Below are 15376 nucleotides of genomic sequence, written 5' to 3' on the forward strand. Positions count from 1 at the left end.
CGGCACTCGCTGCCAAGCCATGCGGAGCTCTGGAGGACCCATCCTGTCCGCCATTACATAGACCCCCCCAATCACTGCAATGTTTACCCACCGATGATGGCGGATCACTATGGATCTCATCGGGGGAACCTCAGTGATCTGCTTATCGTCAGGAGACCCTTCTTCAGTTTGTGTGCACAGCAGGCAGCCGACGCGCTAAATGAAGCCACCGTCCTGGTGCACAGGCGCGTTTTGGTGCCATAGACCTCTGGATCTCAGCACGGGGGGGTAATATTTTAGTAGTGGCAGAATGATCCACAACCTCACCCTCCCTCCATGGCAGATCCTCTTTAAGGAGAGACCTGTGCACGTCGAGGAGCATAGCTGTGGTGAAGCACATTATTGATGCTTCTGTAATATACAGATTGGTAGGAGCGCGGTGCCTCAGATCTGCTGCCAAAATCAGCCCGACCTCCCCCAGTGATCGATAGAGAAGTGGCATCAAATAAAAGGAGGATTTACAGCCCTGACCGTCCCCTGGACGGAATCCATTATTGCTGGGTTTCCCCCCTCATCTCTCATTCTTCCTCGATCATTGTGCACCTAATGTGCCAGTCTGCGCAAGCTGGCACACACGGTGCGCGTCTACCGAGGCTCGCTGACCTTAAATCACAGCCTCTCCAAGGTTCCCAGCATCGGCAATATCCTCAGGTATGGACAGAAACAGCGGCACTTTGGCCCGAACTATCGGCGACTTATGTGTCAGCGTCACACTGTAGTGCAGAAATGCGGCAACTAGGACAAAAAGGAGCAAATATGTCAGAAAATACGGCAAAATCACCAAAATAGAAGGGTCTGCCGAGGTAGACGACACAATGGTGGATTTACGATGGTCGTGCCGCTTCTCCAGACTGCCTACGCGGGGATCTCGCACTATAACAGGCCGACGGTGAGCGCCAACCACGCCGTCTCCTATTCATTACAGAGATCGCCGTCATTTGTAACTTCGGCACAATTTCCTATAAATGGCCGATTACTGATTATCTGGGGATCATCGTCCGCAGCACCGTAGACCGTCAGCTCTTCTGCTTCACACTTATCTTCCGAAAAAAATTGCGATTATGGAAATTAAAGGGACACTGTCACCTGAATTTGGAGGGAACAATCTTCAGCCATAGAGGCGGGGTTTTTGGGTGTTTGATTCACCCTTTCCTTACCCGCTGGCTGCAATATTGGATTGAAGTTCATTCTCTGTCCTCCGTAGTACACGCCTGCACGAGGCAATATTGCAGCCAGCGGGTAAGGAAAGGGTGAATCAAACACCCAAAAACCCCGCCTCCATGGCTGAAGATTGTTCCCTCCAAATTCAGGTGACAGAGTCTCTTTAAGTGGATTTTGCAGCAAAATCAGTTTGAAAATTCACGTAGTAAAAATCATCTAAATGGGGCAAATCAGCGTCACAAATCCACATTATTTCTGCCACAGATTTTGAGACGCATTTTAAGATACAAAAGGCGACGCGTGTGAACAGACTCCAAGAATGAACGTTTATGTCGGGGTTGGGAAGGCGACGCCGTCCGATTTGTGCAAAGCTGTGCGTGTCCCTGGACGGAGAAAACCTGGGCAAAATCTAGGATCAAAGAGGAGTCGCAACAAGACGACTGTTCCACCTTTTACCCTCCATCTTTAAGGCCGTTGTATTAATTTGTATTTCATAAATCAATAATAGATCTGAAAACAAGCGGCTTTGTAACATTGTATGAGAAATCTGCTTCTTTGTCCTCTGGGATTGAGGTTTCAGTGAACAGGAGATGACGGTTGGTGCTCATAGAGTTCTATGGAGACAGGTGAAGCTGTATTCTCAGATATGAGAGGTCCAAAACCAGCCGAGCGCACTCTAATCGCTGTGGATGGAGAGAGTCAGAACATGCGGAAGCCAGGTGGGATCCCATGGATTATCCTGTGCATAGGCCATAAAGCGCTATGGATAGCAGCGGGGCGGAGGTGCGAGGCTCAGCATGCCTCAGCCTGGCCACTAGCTCCCAGTGAATTAATAAGAGCCATGTATAAGCGGCAGCCCCCTCTCGCCGGCAGGTAATGTCTGCTCGAGACCCCTCGCTGTGCATTAGCTGAGCGTCTCGTTACAGTGTATTCGCAGGCGGAAGATGCTTCATTAGTGTCAGCTTCGCTGTTTGTACACAATTTATTGGGAACACCTTCCCGACCCATTACATGCATTCCGCTCACTTACATACGTCCGACCGCTTCCCGGCTCATACCCAAACAGGGGGCCGGGGGGCTACAAATCAGCGGCTAGAACAGGCCCTTCCGATCCTGCAAACACCTCGCAGATCTCTCAATTCGACTTGGTAAATAGGATGGCGAGAAGAGACCGTGTCAGCGTCACTCTGAACCGTGAAATATGGCTCCATTAAAGCGCTGTCATTCCGCCCTGGCAGCCTTCCCGCAGTTTAACCAGCTAACCGTCGCCACAGGGGAGTTTTTGCAGTCTGCAGGCCGCTGCTATCCTGTCCTGTGCGGCTGCAGCGAGGTCTGCGGAGAAGGTGGAGGATTTGGGGAGAGGAACGAGATCGCCCCAATGGTAGAACTGCGAGGTCAATACGACGAAGCTCTGCTGCCATCTAGTGGCCACACAACCGAAAAGCAGCTAGGCAAAAAAAAGAACAACGTTAACTTCACTCAAAGGTTGCTAAAGTACATTAACTGCGCATAAGAAAGCAACTGCTCCCTGTTATCAGCCACATTTGTTTTTTCTTTTTTTTTTCATTTTCTTTTCCCTAACCTTTTTTAAACACTTCTAACTATTGGGAATAGGTGATTTTTTGCACTTGTGGGTCTGTCCAGGATTACAAACAGGGTCTTTATTTTTTTTTCTCCCCAAAAAGTGTTACATATGGCTTCTGGTATTGCCCTTTAGTCCCTGGCGCCACTTATCACCCACCATTTAAAGTACGGTAACTCAGCTATATATAAAAAAATAAAAACTGTAGAATAATATTCACATAAATTATTATATATACACATATATATATATATATATATATATTTCAAACATTTAATTAAGACATTATATAACAAATAGTTCTGCATCTTTCTTCTGTGCGTTATGCTGCGATTCTCCATTAACAAGACCTCTGGCGGCCGCCACTGAATGGAAACCTTATCTACATTGCAGGACGACGACTCTTGTGGACCTCGTCTTGTCGGCCATAGTTTTGCTTTCATGCAACTTTGGAAACAACTTGAATAAAGCTGAGAATTTTGATCACAATTGATGAAAATTCATTACACCAGTCAGGAAAACTTTTTTTTTTTTTTTTTTTTTTTTAATCGATGACGACAGTCTATGTAGTTTGTGCTGATTTGAGGCCTTTGATGAGCAGACGGACCATTTTCATCTGATATGAAAAAAAAAAAAAAAAGAATAAGCAACAGCCTTTATTCACTGACTGGTAGCAGAGAGAAGTGTGCGGCTCTGGCAGCAGGTGTAGCGGCAGGATGCAGAGCGGTGGCGGAGGATCTGCTCGCACGCTGAGAATACAGCGCACTCTCCGGTGTAAAGTCATTATTTATAGAGTGAAGTGTAGGAATTATTTTGCAGACGATAAAGACGCAGCGATCGCCGTTCTGGCAAACATTCCCCCGCGCCTCCGGTGACTTTATATCAAACACAAATATTTGGAATTGAACAGAAACGCTCGGTATCGCTTACATCAAGGACAAAGAGTGACTTCCAAAATGTCGCTCTGCAAAATGCTCCGGCAAGGAGCACCGCAAAGTATGCCGGCCGCACCGATACCAGTCCGGCCAGTGCCCCCATAACCTTCCTGCTGGCGCAGAACTACAACACCCACCAGGCGCTGACCGATGACCGTCACTGCTGTACATCCGGAGCTCGTCGGCTGCAGGAATAGAATGCTAGAATACAGTAAACACTGACATGGAAGCAAAAAAAGAAGAAAAAGTGGTAAAAACGCAGAATCGCAATAGCTGCAATCTGACTATTATAGTGATCCTCAAAAATAAAAAAAAACACAACATTTATAGATTATAATCGATCCCATTTAAAGAGAATACGTGCGGCTGATAACAGCAACGCATACACGTCAGGAACGGCCATGTAATCTGCAGGCTGTGTGCAGAGCCCCCCGGGTCCGGCAGGCAGCGCACCCCCGTACCCTCCGCCTATACGTGATTGACGCCATATAAACACGCGCCTGCGGAGCTGCTCTGCTCGTGACCTGGACGCTAAGAGCAATGGAAGCATAATTCCATATTCCATTCTCTATTCTTTCCTTTTTATCTCACCTTAAGTGTCTCCAGGCCGCAGACCCCTCTGATGGAGAGCCGCCGCCATCGGCCGGGGGTCCGCTTATGTGGAACCTGAGCTGGAACAGGATTTAAAGGGACATCGCTGCAGCCATTGACTTCTAGGTGGAGATGAAACTTTGATTTTACAGGGCCAATGATGTCTGAGGCTGCACCACTGAATGGATCACCGACAGCAAAGGGTTACTCCAAAAAAACAAAAAGGATCAGGGGTCCGACTCCTGGGACCCTCATGGATCTTGAGCATCGGGCTCTGCACTTGCTCAGCCTCCGCTCCCATTCACTGTCTGGGGGACCGCTGGAGATCGAGGATGGTGCGGCGCCATCTCCGGCAGCCCCATTGACAGTGAATGGATCGGAGGCTGACCAAGTGCAGAGCCCAGTGCTCGAGATCCATGAGGGTCCCAGCAGTCGGACCCCCAGCGATCAGCAAGTATCCCCCTATTCTTTGGCTAGGGAATAACTTGATTTTGGGGACAGCACCCTTGGCAGGGTGTACCTGTGTGATCAGTGGTGTGGGTTTTTGCTGGGGGTCCCGGTTAGAGTGGCTCAGTGGTGCAGCCTCAGGCTTCGGCCCTTTGCAGACAGTATGGTTCCTACACTGACGCTTTCTCCACCTTTCTACATTTCTCCTCTGTTCTTTAGCCGGCGGAGGTCGGTCCAGGACATGGAGATGGACACAGACCGCTCCATGCGCTATTGTAAGCGTCGTTCCCAGACTGCGGCATGCTGGGAATTGTAGTTTCCGTACAGTCGGACACTGTTGCCAGCTCGGAGCAGCCAGGTTCAGTGCGGGATATTCTGCCTGTGCATTACCCCAGGTGAGCAGTCACTGATGCCAGCGCCCCCCCACCCGCCATCAGGGTGGCGCAGGAGGCAGGGAGCGGAGCGGGATCTCCTGAGGTCGTGTAAACACAGACTGGCACAAGAAGAAAGGGAGAAGAAGCTCGGAGGCTGCGGAGACGCCTTACCCAAACAGACGGGATCCAGGAGCACCCAGAGCTAAACCCCCATTAACCCCTCGCACCCGGCAGCTCCTGCACAGAGGGGCACGCATGTGACTAGTACAAGGGATTTACTGTGCCCAAATGTCTATACATTACTGGAATAACTCCTGCCCCATATATGAAGCACCGGACCCACAGCATCAGACATAGCAGACATACTGATGTCACCACAGCACCAGACATAGCAGACATACTGACGTCACCACAGCACCAGACATAGCAGACATACTGATGTCACCACAGCACCAGACATAGCAGACATACTGACGTCACCACAGCACCGGACATAGCAGACATACTGACGTCACCACAGCACCGGACATAGCAGACATACTGACGTCACCACAGCACCAGACATAGCAGACATACTGACGTCACCACAGCACCAGACATAGCAGACATACTGACGTCACCACAGCACCAGACATAGACATACTGACGTCACCACAGCACCAGACATAGCAGACATACTGACGTCACCACAGCACCGGACATAGCAGACATACTGACGTCACCACAGCACCAGACATACTGACGTCACCACAGCACCAGACATAGCAGACATACTGACGTCACCACAGCACCAGACATAGCAGACATACTGACGTCACCACAGCACCGGACATAGCAGACATACTGACGTCACCACAGCACCGGACATAGCAGACATACTGACGTCACCACAGCACCGGACATAGCAGACATACTGACGTCACCGCTGCCGAGGTACACAACACTCAGCCGGAAGTCCCTAATAAGTCCTGCTTGTTCAGTGTCTGCAGACAACAGGCTCTGCTCATCTGCAACATGGGAACAGTCAGCAGCCACAGTACAGTCATTAATGCGGAAAACCAACTCCCCACAGTGTAGGCTGCCAGATGGGTCTGTAGATGGCTTCCAATAACAACCAGCAGAATAGTGAGTGCAGCTCTGGAGTATAATACAGGCTGTAACTCAGGATCAGTAATGTAATGTATGCACACAGTGACTGCACCAGCAGAATAGTGAGTGCAGCTCTGGAGTATAATACAGGAGGTAACTCAGGATCAGTAATGTAATGTATGCACACAGTGACTGCACCAGCAGAATAGTGAGTGCAGCTCTGGAGTATAATACAGGAGGTAACTCAGGATCAGTAATGTATGTACACAGTGACTGCACCAGCAGAATAGTGAGTGCAGCTCTGGAGTATAATACAGGAGGTAACTCAGGATCAGTAATGTAATGTATGCACACAGTGACTGCACCAGCAGAATAGTGAGTGCAGCTCTGGAGTATAATACAGGAGGTAACTCAGGATCAGTAATGTATGTACACAGTGACTGCACCAGCAGAATAGTGAGTGCAGCTCTGGAGTATAATACAGGAGGTAACTCAGGATCAGTAATGTATGTACACAGTGACTGCACCAGCAGAATAGTGAGTGCAGCTCTGGAGTATAATACAGGATGTAACTCAGGATCAATATTGTAATGTATGTACACAGTAACTGCACCAGCAGAATAGTGAGTGCAGCTCTGGGGTATAATACAGGAGGTAACTCAGGATCAGTAATGTATGTACACAGTGACTGCACCAGCAGAATAGTGAGTGCAGCTCTGGAGTATAATACAGGATGTAACTCAGGATCAATATTGTAATGTATGTACACAGTGACTGCACCAGCAGAATAGTGAGTGCAGCTCTGGAGTATAATACAGGATGTAATTCAGGATCAGTAATGTAATGTATGTACACAGTGACTGCACCAGCAGAATAGTGAGTGCAGCTCTGGAGTATAATACAGGAGGTAACTCAGGATCAGTAATGTATGTACACAGTGACTGCACCAGCAGAATAGTGAGTGCAGCTCTGGGGTATAATACAGGAGGTAACTCAGGATCAGTAATGTAATGTATGTACACAGTGACTGCACCAGCAGAATAGTGAGTGCAGCTCTGAGGTATAATACAGGATGCAACTCAGGATCAGTAAAGTAATGTATGTACACAGTGACTGCACCAGCAGAATAGTGAGTGCAGCTCTGGGGTATAATACAGGATGTAACTCAGGATCAGTAATGTATGTACACAGTGACTGCACCAGCAGAATAGTGAGTGCAGCTCTGGAGGATAATACAGGATGTAACTCAGGATCAGTAATGTAATGTATGTACACAGTGACTGCACCAGCAGAATAGTGAGTGCAGCTCTGGGGTATAATACAGGATGTAACTCAGGATCAGTAATGTATGTACACAGTGACTGCACCAGCAGAATAGTGAGTGCAGCTCTGGAGGATAATGCAGGATGTAACTCAGGAACAGTAATGTAATGTATGTGCACAATGACTGCACCAGCAGAATAGTGAGTGCAGCTCTGGAGGATAATACAGGATGTAACTCAGGATCAGTAATGTAATGTATGTACACAGTGACTGCACCAGCAGAATAGTGAGTGCAGCTCTGGGGTATAATACAGGATGTAACTCAGAATCAGTAATGTAATGTGGATCCGCAGCAAATCCGCATCATGTGCACATAGCCTTAGACTGCAGAGGTGGCCGGTTCCCCAAGTAACGAGCAATACAAAAAAAAAAAAAAATATGACTCCGTTGTTGAGAACAGAGAGGAATTTCAATGGGAAGTAAATTGCACAGTTGTTTATTTTTACTTCTTGCAATTTTACTCATTTAATAAGGGATTATCCCTTTCACAAGCACTGAGATAAGGAGACGCATTTAAAGTCTATTTATTTGACTCTTTCCTAAGCACATGTGACCGGATCGGCTTTAGAAAACTTTCCCTGCATTTATTTCGACACTTCAGTCTCCTTCAAAAACAGAGAAACACGTAGACTCGTTCTCGCCACTCAAAACCTTGGAAGCCACAATGCAAGAGCAGAACTTATAGTGGAGTTATTGTAAGACAATGGGGCACGATAGAAGCAGATGTGATCAGCGCATCGTACACCATCAGCGATGAGTCTTAGGCTACTTTCACACTAGTGTCGGAATCTCCCCGTCGCAATGCGTCGGGCAGAGATTCCGACGCTAGCGTTTGACGCACTGCACAATGGGTGCAGCGGATGCATTCTCCGGCGCATCCGCTGCCCCATTGTGAGGTGCGGGGAGGTGGGGGCGGAGTTCCGGCCGCGCATGCGCGGTCGGAAAAAGCGGTCCGTCAGGAGCAAAAAACATTACATAACGTTTTTTGCTCCCGGCGGTCCGCCACAAGACGGCGCAACCGTCGCACGACGGTTGCGACGTGTGGCAAAGCGTCGCAATGCGTCGCTAATGTTAATCTATGGGGCAAAAACGCATCCTGCAAACAACTTTGCAGGATGCGTTTTTTGCCATAAACGACGCATTGCGACGTCTGGCAAAAAACGCCAGTGTGAAAGTAGCCTTATTCCTAGTTGCGAGTAGGAATTAAAGGGATTGTCCAGGAGTGACACTGACTGCACGCTTTAGAATGGCGACAGCATACGGCGTGCACGCTCACAGGATTCCCCAGTACTGAGACACACAGACTGAGTCTATAGCCTGAACAACCCCTCGAAGTCTATAATTTGTTACCGGAGTTCTCCTAACACTAAACAGAAGACTTGCAATATTTGTTTGACTGTAGAAAAAAAAAAGTGGCAAATTTCATCATAATATGGCGCCACCTGGTGTTCAGAGTATAGCAACACACAACATGTAAGGTTCTGGTGGACGCACATATTCAGTGACCCCCACAGCCAGTCTCTGTATACGGACCCTCTGCTCACTGATGGGAAGCAAATAGAAATAACTTCCTGCCCTGCTCGTCAAGGAAAGCACAGCACTAACTCCGGGCATTTCTTCTGGAGGGGGCACTAAATGGGACTGGACTAAGCTGCCAGAAGGGGAAGGAGACCAAATCAGTTTGGAGTTAACCCCAGAAGCACCAAAACCAGCACAGGAAAGCAATCCCTTTAAAGAAATGTAATGATGAGCGTATGGATCTTCATCCTTTTCTGAAAGCACCAACATGTCTACCACAAGAAAAGACAGCTCCTGACAAGGGAACCAACACTCTACAAGGCTTTGTGCACACAACGGTTTTCTCAAGCAGATTTTGATGTGTAAACCAACTTAAATTAAAAAATAAATAAAAAATGCCCAAAGAATGAACATCCGCATTTCTATGTATAACGACTGGTGCTCATTAAAACCAAAGGGAAAAAACTCCCAAGAAAGTCCAGAGACCGAAACCATCAGCAAAATTCTAAAGAAATTACTGGGAAAAAAAAAAAAATGACCACATTTCCCAAACTGTCTTCTGCGAAAAAAAGTCAGCGAGTTTGCCAGAGTTTGCCAAAAGTCATGGTGTGCACAGAGCCATAAACTGCTGGAAGAAAAGCGGGGAGACCGCGCGTCGCCGAGCTCCGCGGGGAGACCGCACGTCGCCGAGCTCCGCGGGGAGACCGCACGTCGCCGAGCTCCGCGGGGAGACCGCACGTCGCCAAGCTCCGCGGGGAGACCGCACGTCGCCAAGCTCCGCGGGGAGACCGCACGTCGCCAAGCTCCGCGGGGAGATCCCACGTCGCCGAGCTCCGCCGGGAGACCACACGTCGCCGGGCTCCGCGGGGAGACCACACGTCGCCGAGCTCAGCGGGGAGACCACACGTCGCCGAGCTCAGCGGGGAGACCACACGTCGCCGAGCTCAGCGGGGAGACCACACGTCGCCGAGCTCAGCGGGGAGACCACACGTCGCCGAGCTCAGCGGGGAGACCACACGTCGCCGAGCTCAGCGGGGAGACCACACGTCGCCGAGCTCAGCGGGGAGACCACACGTCGCCGAGCTCAGCGGGGAGACCACACGTCGCCGAGCTCAGCGGGGAGACCACACGTCGCCGAGCTCCGCTCACCGCTGACTTTTCAGCACAGTAAAGATTTATGGGGACAATGTTTGAGCATCTTCACCACTGAAACCATTTTATAGTTAGAGTGTAGATGTAACCGACGAGGAAACATTTATGTTATCCAGAGTAATCAACGCGCAGACACTGAACACAGGTAATACAGAGACTGAGAAGTAAGAAGAATTGTGAGTGCAGCTCTGGAGTACAAGGAAAGATGTGAAGAAAAGTCATTACAATTTAAAAGTACTTATTACAAATTCTGGAAAAATTGGCAGCGCTCATTACTTTCTATATATTTTCTGGGAGCTGGAGTCTAGAGCAACAAGGCGCTTGTACTGTGATGTGATGATTGCAACCCTACCAGCAGAATGGTGAGTGCAGCTCTGGAGTATAATACCGGATGTAACTCAGGATCAGTAATGTAATGTATGTACACAGTGACTGCACCAGCAGAATAGTGAGTGCAGCTCTGGAGTATAATACTGGATGTAACTCAGGATCAATATTGTAATGTATGTACACAGTGACTGCACCAGCAGAATAGCGAGTGCAGCTCTGGAGTATAATACTGGATGTAACTCAGGATCAATATTGTAATGTATGTACACAGTGACTGCACCAGCAGAATAGCGAGTGCAGCTCTGGAGTATAATACAGGATGTAATTCAGGATCAGTAATGTAATGTATGTACACAGTGACTGCACCAGCAGAATAGTGAGTGCAGCTCTGGGGTATAATACAGGATGTAACTCAGGATCAGTAATATAATGTATGTACACAGTGACTGCACCAGCAGAATAGTGAGTGCAGCTCTGGGGTATAATACAGGCTGTAACTCAGGATCAGTAATGTAATGTATGTACACAGTGACTGCACCAGCAGAATAGCAAGTGCAGCTCTGGGGTATAATACAGGATGTAACTCAGGATCAATATTGTAATGTATGTACACAGTGACTGCACCAGCAGAATAGCAAGTGCAGCTCTGGGGTATAATACAGGATGTAACTCAGGATCTGTAGTGTAATGTATGTACCCAGTGACTGCACCAGCAGAATAGTGAGTGCAGCTCTGGAGTATAATACAGGAGGTAACTCAGGATCAGTAATGTAATGTATGTACACAGTGACTGCACCAGCAGAATAGTGAGTGCAGCTCTGGAGTATAATACAGGAGGTAACTCAGGATCAGTAATGTAATGTATGTACACTGTGACTGCACCAGCAGAATAGTGAGTGCAGCTCTGGGGTATAATACAGGATGTAACTCAGGATCAGTAATGTAATGTATGTACACAGTGACTGCACCAGCAGAATAGCGAGTGCAGCTCCGGAGTATAATACCGGATGTAACTCAGGATCAGTAATGTAATGTATGTACACAGTGACTGCACCAGCAGAATAGTGAGTGCAGCTCTGGAGTATAATACAGGATGTAACTCAGGATCAGTAATGTATAATTCCTTGAGGGGTGAATATTCTCCTAGTACATACGGAAACATCGGTTCATTGTGGTCATAGTTATAGCTCTATCAAAATATCTTTTTTGGAAAGTCTGACTTTTCAGGCCGCAGCGTCAGAGTTTATATGATGCAACAGGAAAAACTGGTGCGAAGTCATAATTTACAGAAATGCACAGTCCCCACATCTGGGACCCGACAATGCCATGAAATAAGAAGTCCTGGCGGTGTCTCATGTTACAAGAGTCAACTTTATATAGATTCTACATCATTTCCATAACTTTACATATAAACGACTCTTATGACTGAACAGGTAAATCACGAGCACAGAACAGTAACAGAAGAACTGACAGACTCCCAATATCTCAGGAGCTGCGCTCCCCGTCACTCACCAGCTGCTCCCGGGGAACTCGCTTCTCAATTCCCAGCAGGGATCCGCTCTACAGACAAGAAAAGAAAATCATCCAATCAGAGCCTCAGAAATGGGAGATCAGCAGCTTATTGCCCCAGCGCCGCTGATCTCCAGATACACCTCACCCTTCATGGCTGACGGAATGGTGACATTAGTCTCAGAACTTCCTAATATATTGTGTGACGCCATTTCCCAACATTTTCAAAACAGCCGCTTGCTGTCAGTGAAGAATATGTTTCTTACATCCCGAGATGAAAAAGGCCTGATATTTTGTAGAGCTGAGAGTTTGTTACAATTGCAGACAATGTAGACAAATCTTCTAGGTGCAATATCTCATTTGTCCAGAGTTTGCTTCAATGTATCAGCGCAGGTAAGCTGCATAATGCCAACTTCACACGTCCAACATGGATGGTCCGAGCACAGCCCGGGGGTCTCCAGACACAAACGTCTTATATAGGTCCGTGAATGTCAGACGTGATGGACTGTGACCTGCACAGACTGGGCCGGAGGTTAGGAAGAAACAGGTTATTATTCACTGACAGCAAACAGGGATTGTGAAATAAACCATAGCTGAACGTGCAGAACACTTATTGTAAAATATGCCCAGTTTACAACGATCTTTATATTTAAAGGGGATGTCTAAGATTATAAAATAACAAGGCTGCCTTCTCTAATAAACCCCGATCAGGGCTTCTGTGCTATCGCAGTTCCATTCATTTCCAAAAAGCAGAGTTGCAGAACCTGACAACCCACGGTCAGAGGTGGCACCAGCTCTTAACAACAGCCGCCTATAATGTCTCATCCTGGACAATCCCTTTAATGCATGTATTTCTGTAGCATTAGGCTGCACCACAGGGGGCGGGAGGGTAATGAGGGTCAAAGGACAAAGCCGGAGGAGTCTGAAGGTACAATGTCCGTGTGATGCAAGAGGGCAAACATCTCATCTGAGGAGAGGATGGAGGTGGGGGACACGGAGGAGTCACAGCAGACCCCAAGGCAAAGAACGGAGGAGGGGAGAAAACGGAGAAAATGAAGACAATGGATTAAATCTGTAAAAGAGATAGATACCCCACTAAAAAGATGTCTTAGAGGGGCCCCAAAAACCCCCCTGCAGCAGATGTACACTGCAGAGCTACCAAGGGCGAATTATACAGGGAATAATAATACTGAGGAGGGGGCTCACTATAGAGGGGGTAATAAAACCAAGGAGCGGCTCATTATAGGGGGTGATATAACCGGGGAGGGGGCTCAGGGGCTCATTATAGGGGGGAATATAACCGAGGAGGAGACTCAGAAGCTCATTATGGGGGTGATATAACCGAGGAGGGGGCACAGGGGCACATTACACAGGGGGTGATATAACCGAGGAGGGGGCACATTATACAGGGGGTAATATAATCGAGGAGGGGGCTCAGGGGCACATTATACAGGAGGTGATATAACCGAGGAGGGGGCTCAGGGGCACATTACACAGGGGGTGATATAATAGAGGAGGGGGCACATTACACAGGGGGTGATATAATAGAGGAGGGGGCTCAGGGGCACATTACACAGGGGGTGATGTAACCGGGGAGGGGGCTCAGGGGCACATTACACAGGGGGTGATATAATAGAGGAGGGGGCTCAGGGGCACATTACACAGGGGGTGATATAATAGAGGAGGGGGCTCAGGGGCACATTACACAGGGGGTAATGTAACCGGGGAGGGGGCTCAGGGGCACATTACACAAGGGGTGATATAACCGGGGAGGGGGCTCAGGGGCACATTATACAGGGGGTGATATAATAGAGGAGGGGGCTCAGGGGCACAATATACAGGGGGTGATATAATAGAGGAGGGGGCTCAGGGGCACAATATACAGGGGGTGATATAACAGAGGAGGGGGCACAGGGGCACATTACACAGGGGGTGATATAACCGAGGAGGGGGCTCAGGGGCACATTACACAGGGGGTGATATAACCGGGGAGGGGGCTCAGGGGCACATTACACAAGGGGTGATATAACAGAGGAGGGGGCACAGGGGCACATTACACAGGGGGTGATATAACCGAGGAGGGGGCACAGGGGCACATTACACAGGGGGTGATATAATAGAGGAGGGGGCTCAGGGGCACATTACACAGGGGGTGATATAACAGAGGAGGGGGCACAGGGGCACATTACACAGGGGGTGATATAACCGAGGAGGGGGCACAGGGGCACATTACACAGGGGGTGATATAACCGAGGAAGGGGCACAGGGGCACATTACACAGGGGGTGATATAACCGAGGAGGGGGCTCAGGGGCACATTACACAGGGGGTGATATAACCGAGGAGGGGGCTCAGGGGCACATTACACAGGGGGTGATATAACCGAGGAGGGGGCTCAGGGGCACATTACACAGGGGGTGATATAATAGAGGAGGGGGCACATTACACAGGGGGTGATATAACCGAGGAGGGGGCTCTGGGGCACATTACACAGGGGGTGATATAACCGAGGAGGGGGCTCAGGGGCACATTATACAGGGGGTGATATAACAGAGGAGGGGGCTCAGGGGCACATTACACAGGGGGTGATATAATAAAGGAGGGGGCTCAGGGGCACATTACACAGGGGGTGATATAACAGAGGAGGGGGCACAGGGGCACATTACACAGGGGGTGATATAACCGAGGAGGGGGCTCAGGGGCACATTACACAGGGGGTGATATAATAGAGGAGGGGGCTCAGGGGCACATTACACAGGGGGTGATATAACAGAGGAGGGGGCACAGGGGCACATTACACAGGGGGTGATATAACCGAGGAGGGGGCTCAGGGGCACATTACACAGGGGGTGATATAACCGAGGAGGGGGCTCAGGGGCACATTACACAGGGGGTGATATAACCGGGGAGGGGGCTCAGGGGCACATTACACAGGGGGTGATATAACAGAGGAGGGGGCTCAGGGGCACATTACACAGGGGGTGATATAATAGAGGAGGGGGCTCAGGGGCACATTACACAGGGGGTGATATAATAGAGGAGGGGGCTCAGGGGCACATTACACAGGGGGTGATATAATAGAGGAGGGGGCTCAGGGGCACATTACACAGGGGGTGATATAATAGAGGAGGGGGCTCAGGGGCACATTACACAGGGGGTGATATAACCGAGGAGGGGGCTCAGGGGCACATTACACAGGGGGTGATATAATAGAGGAGGGGGCACATTACACAGGGGGTGATATAACCGAGGAGGGGGCTCTGGGGCACATTACACAGGGGGTGATATAACCGAGGAGGGGGCTCAGGGGCACATTATACAGGGGGT

The 15376-nt window shown here is 49.1% G+C and overlaps 1 protein-coding gene across 1 annotated transcript in view; it reads right to left on the minus strand.

Annotated features, from left to right (window-relative positions):
• PEX14 (peroxisomal biogenesis factor 14) overlaps positions 1 to 15376 on the minus strand; it is a 99509-nt gene that overhangs the window by 78801 nt on the left and 5332 nt on the right. The window contains exon 2 of the mRNA XM_069742526.1: positions 12054 to 12101. Coding sequence (XP_069598627.1) covers positions 12054 to 12101 — 48 coding nt within the window. The remainder of the gene's footprint in view (positions 1 to 12053; positions 12102 to 15376) is intronic.

The sequence above is a fragment of the Ranitomeya imitator genome, chromosome 10 (assembly GCF_032444005.1).
Source record: "Ranitomeya imitator isolate aRanImi1 chromosome 10, aRanImi1.pri, whole genome shotgun sequence".
In the NCBI taxonomy this organism is placed as follows: domain Eukaryota; kingdom Metazoa; phylum Chordata; class Amphibia; order Anura; family Dendrobatidae; genus Ranitomeya; species Ranitomeya imitator.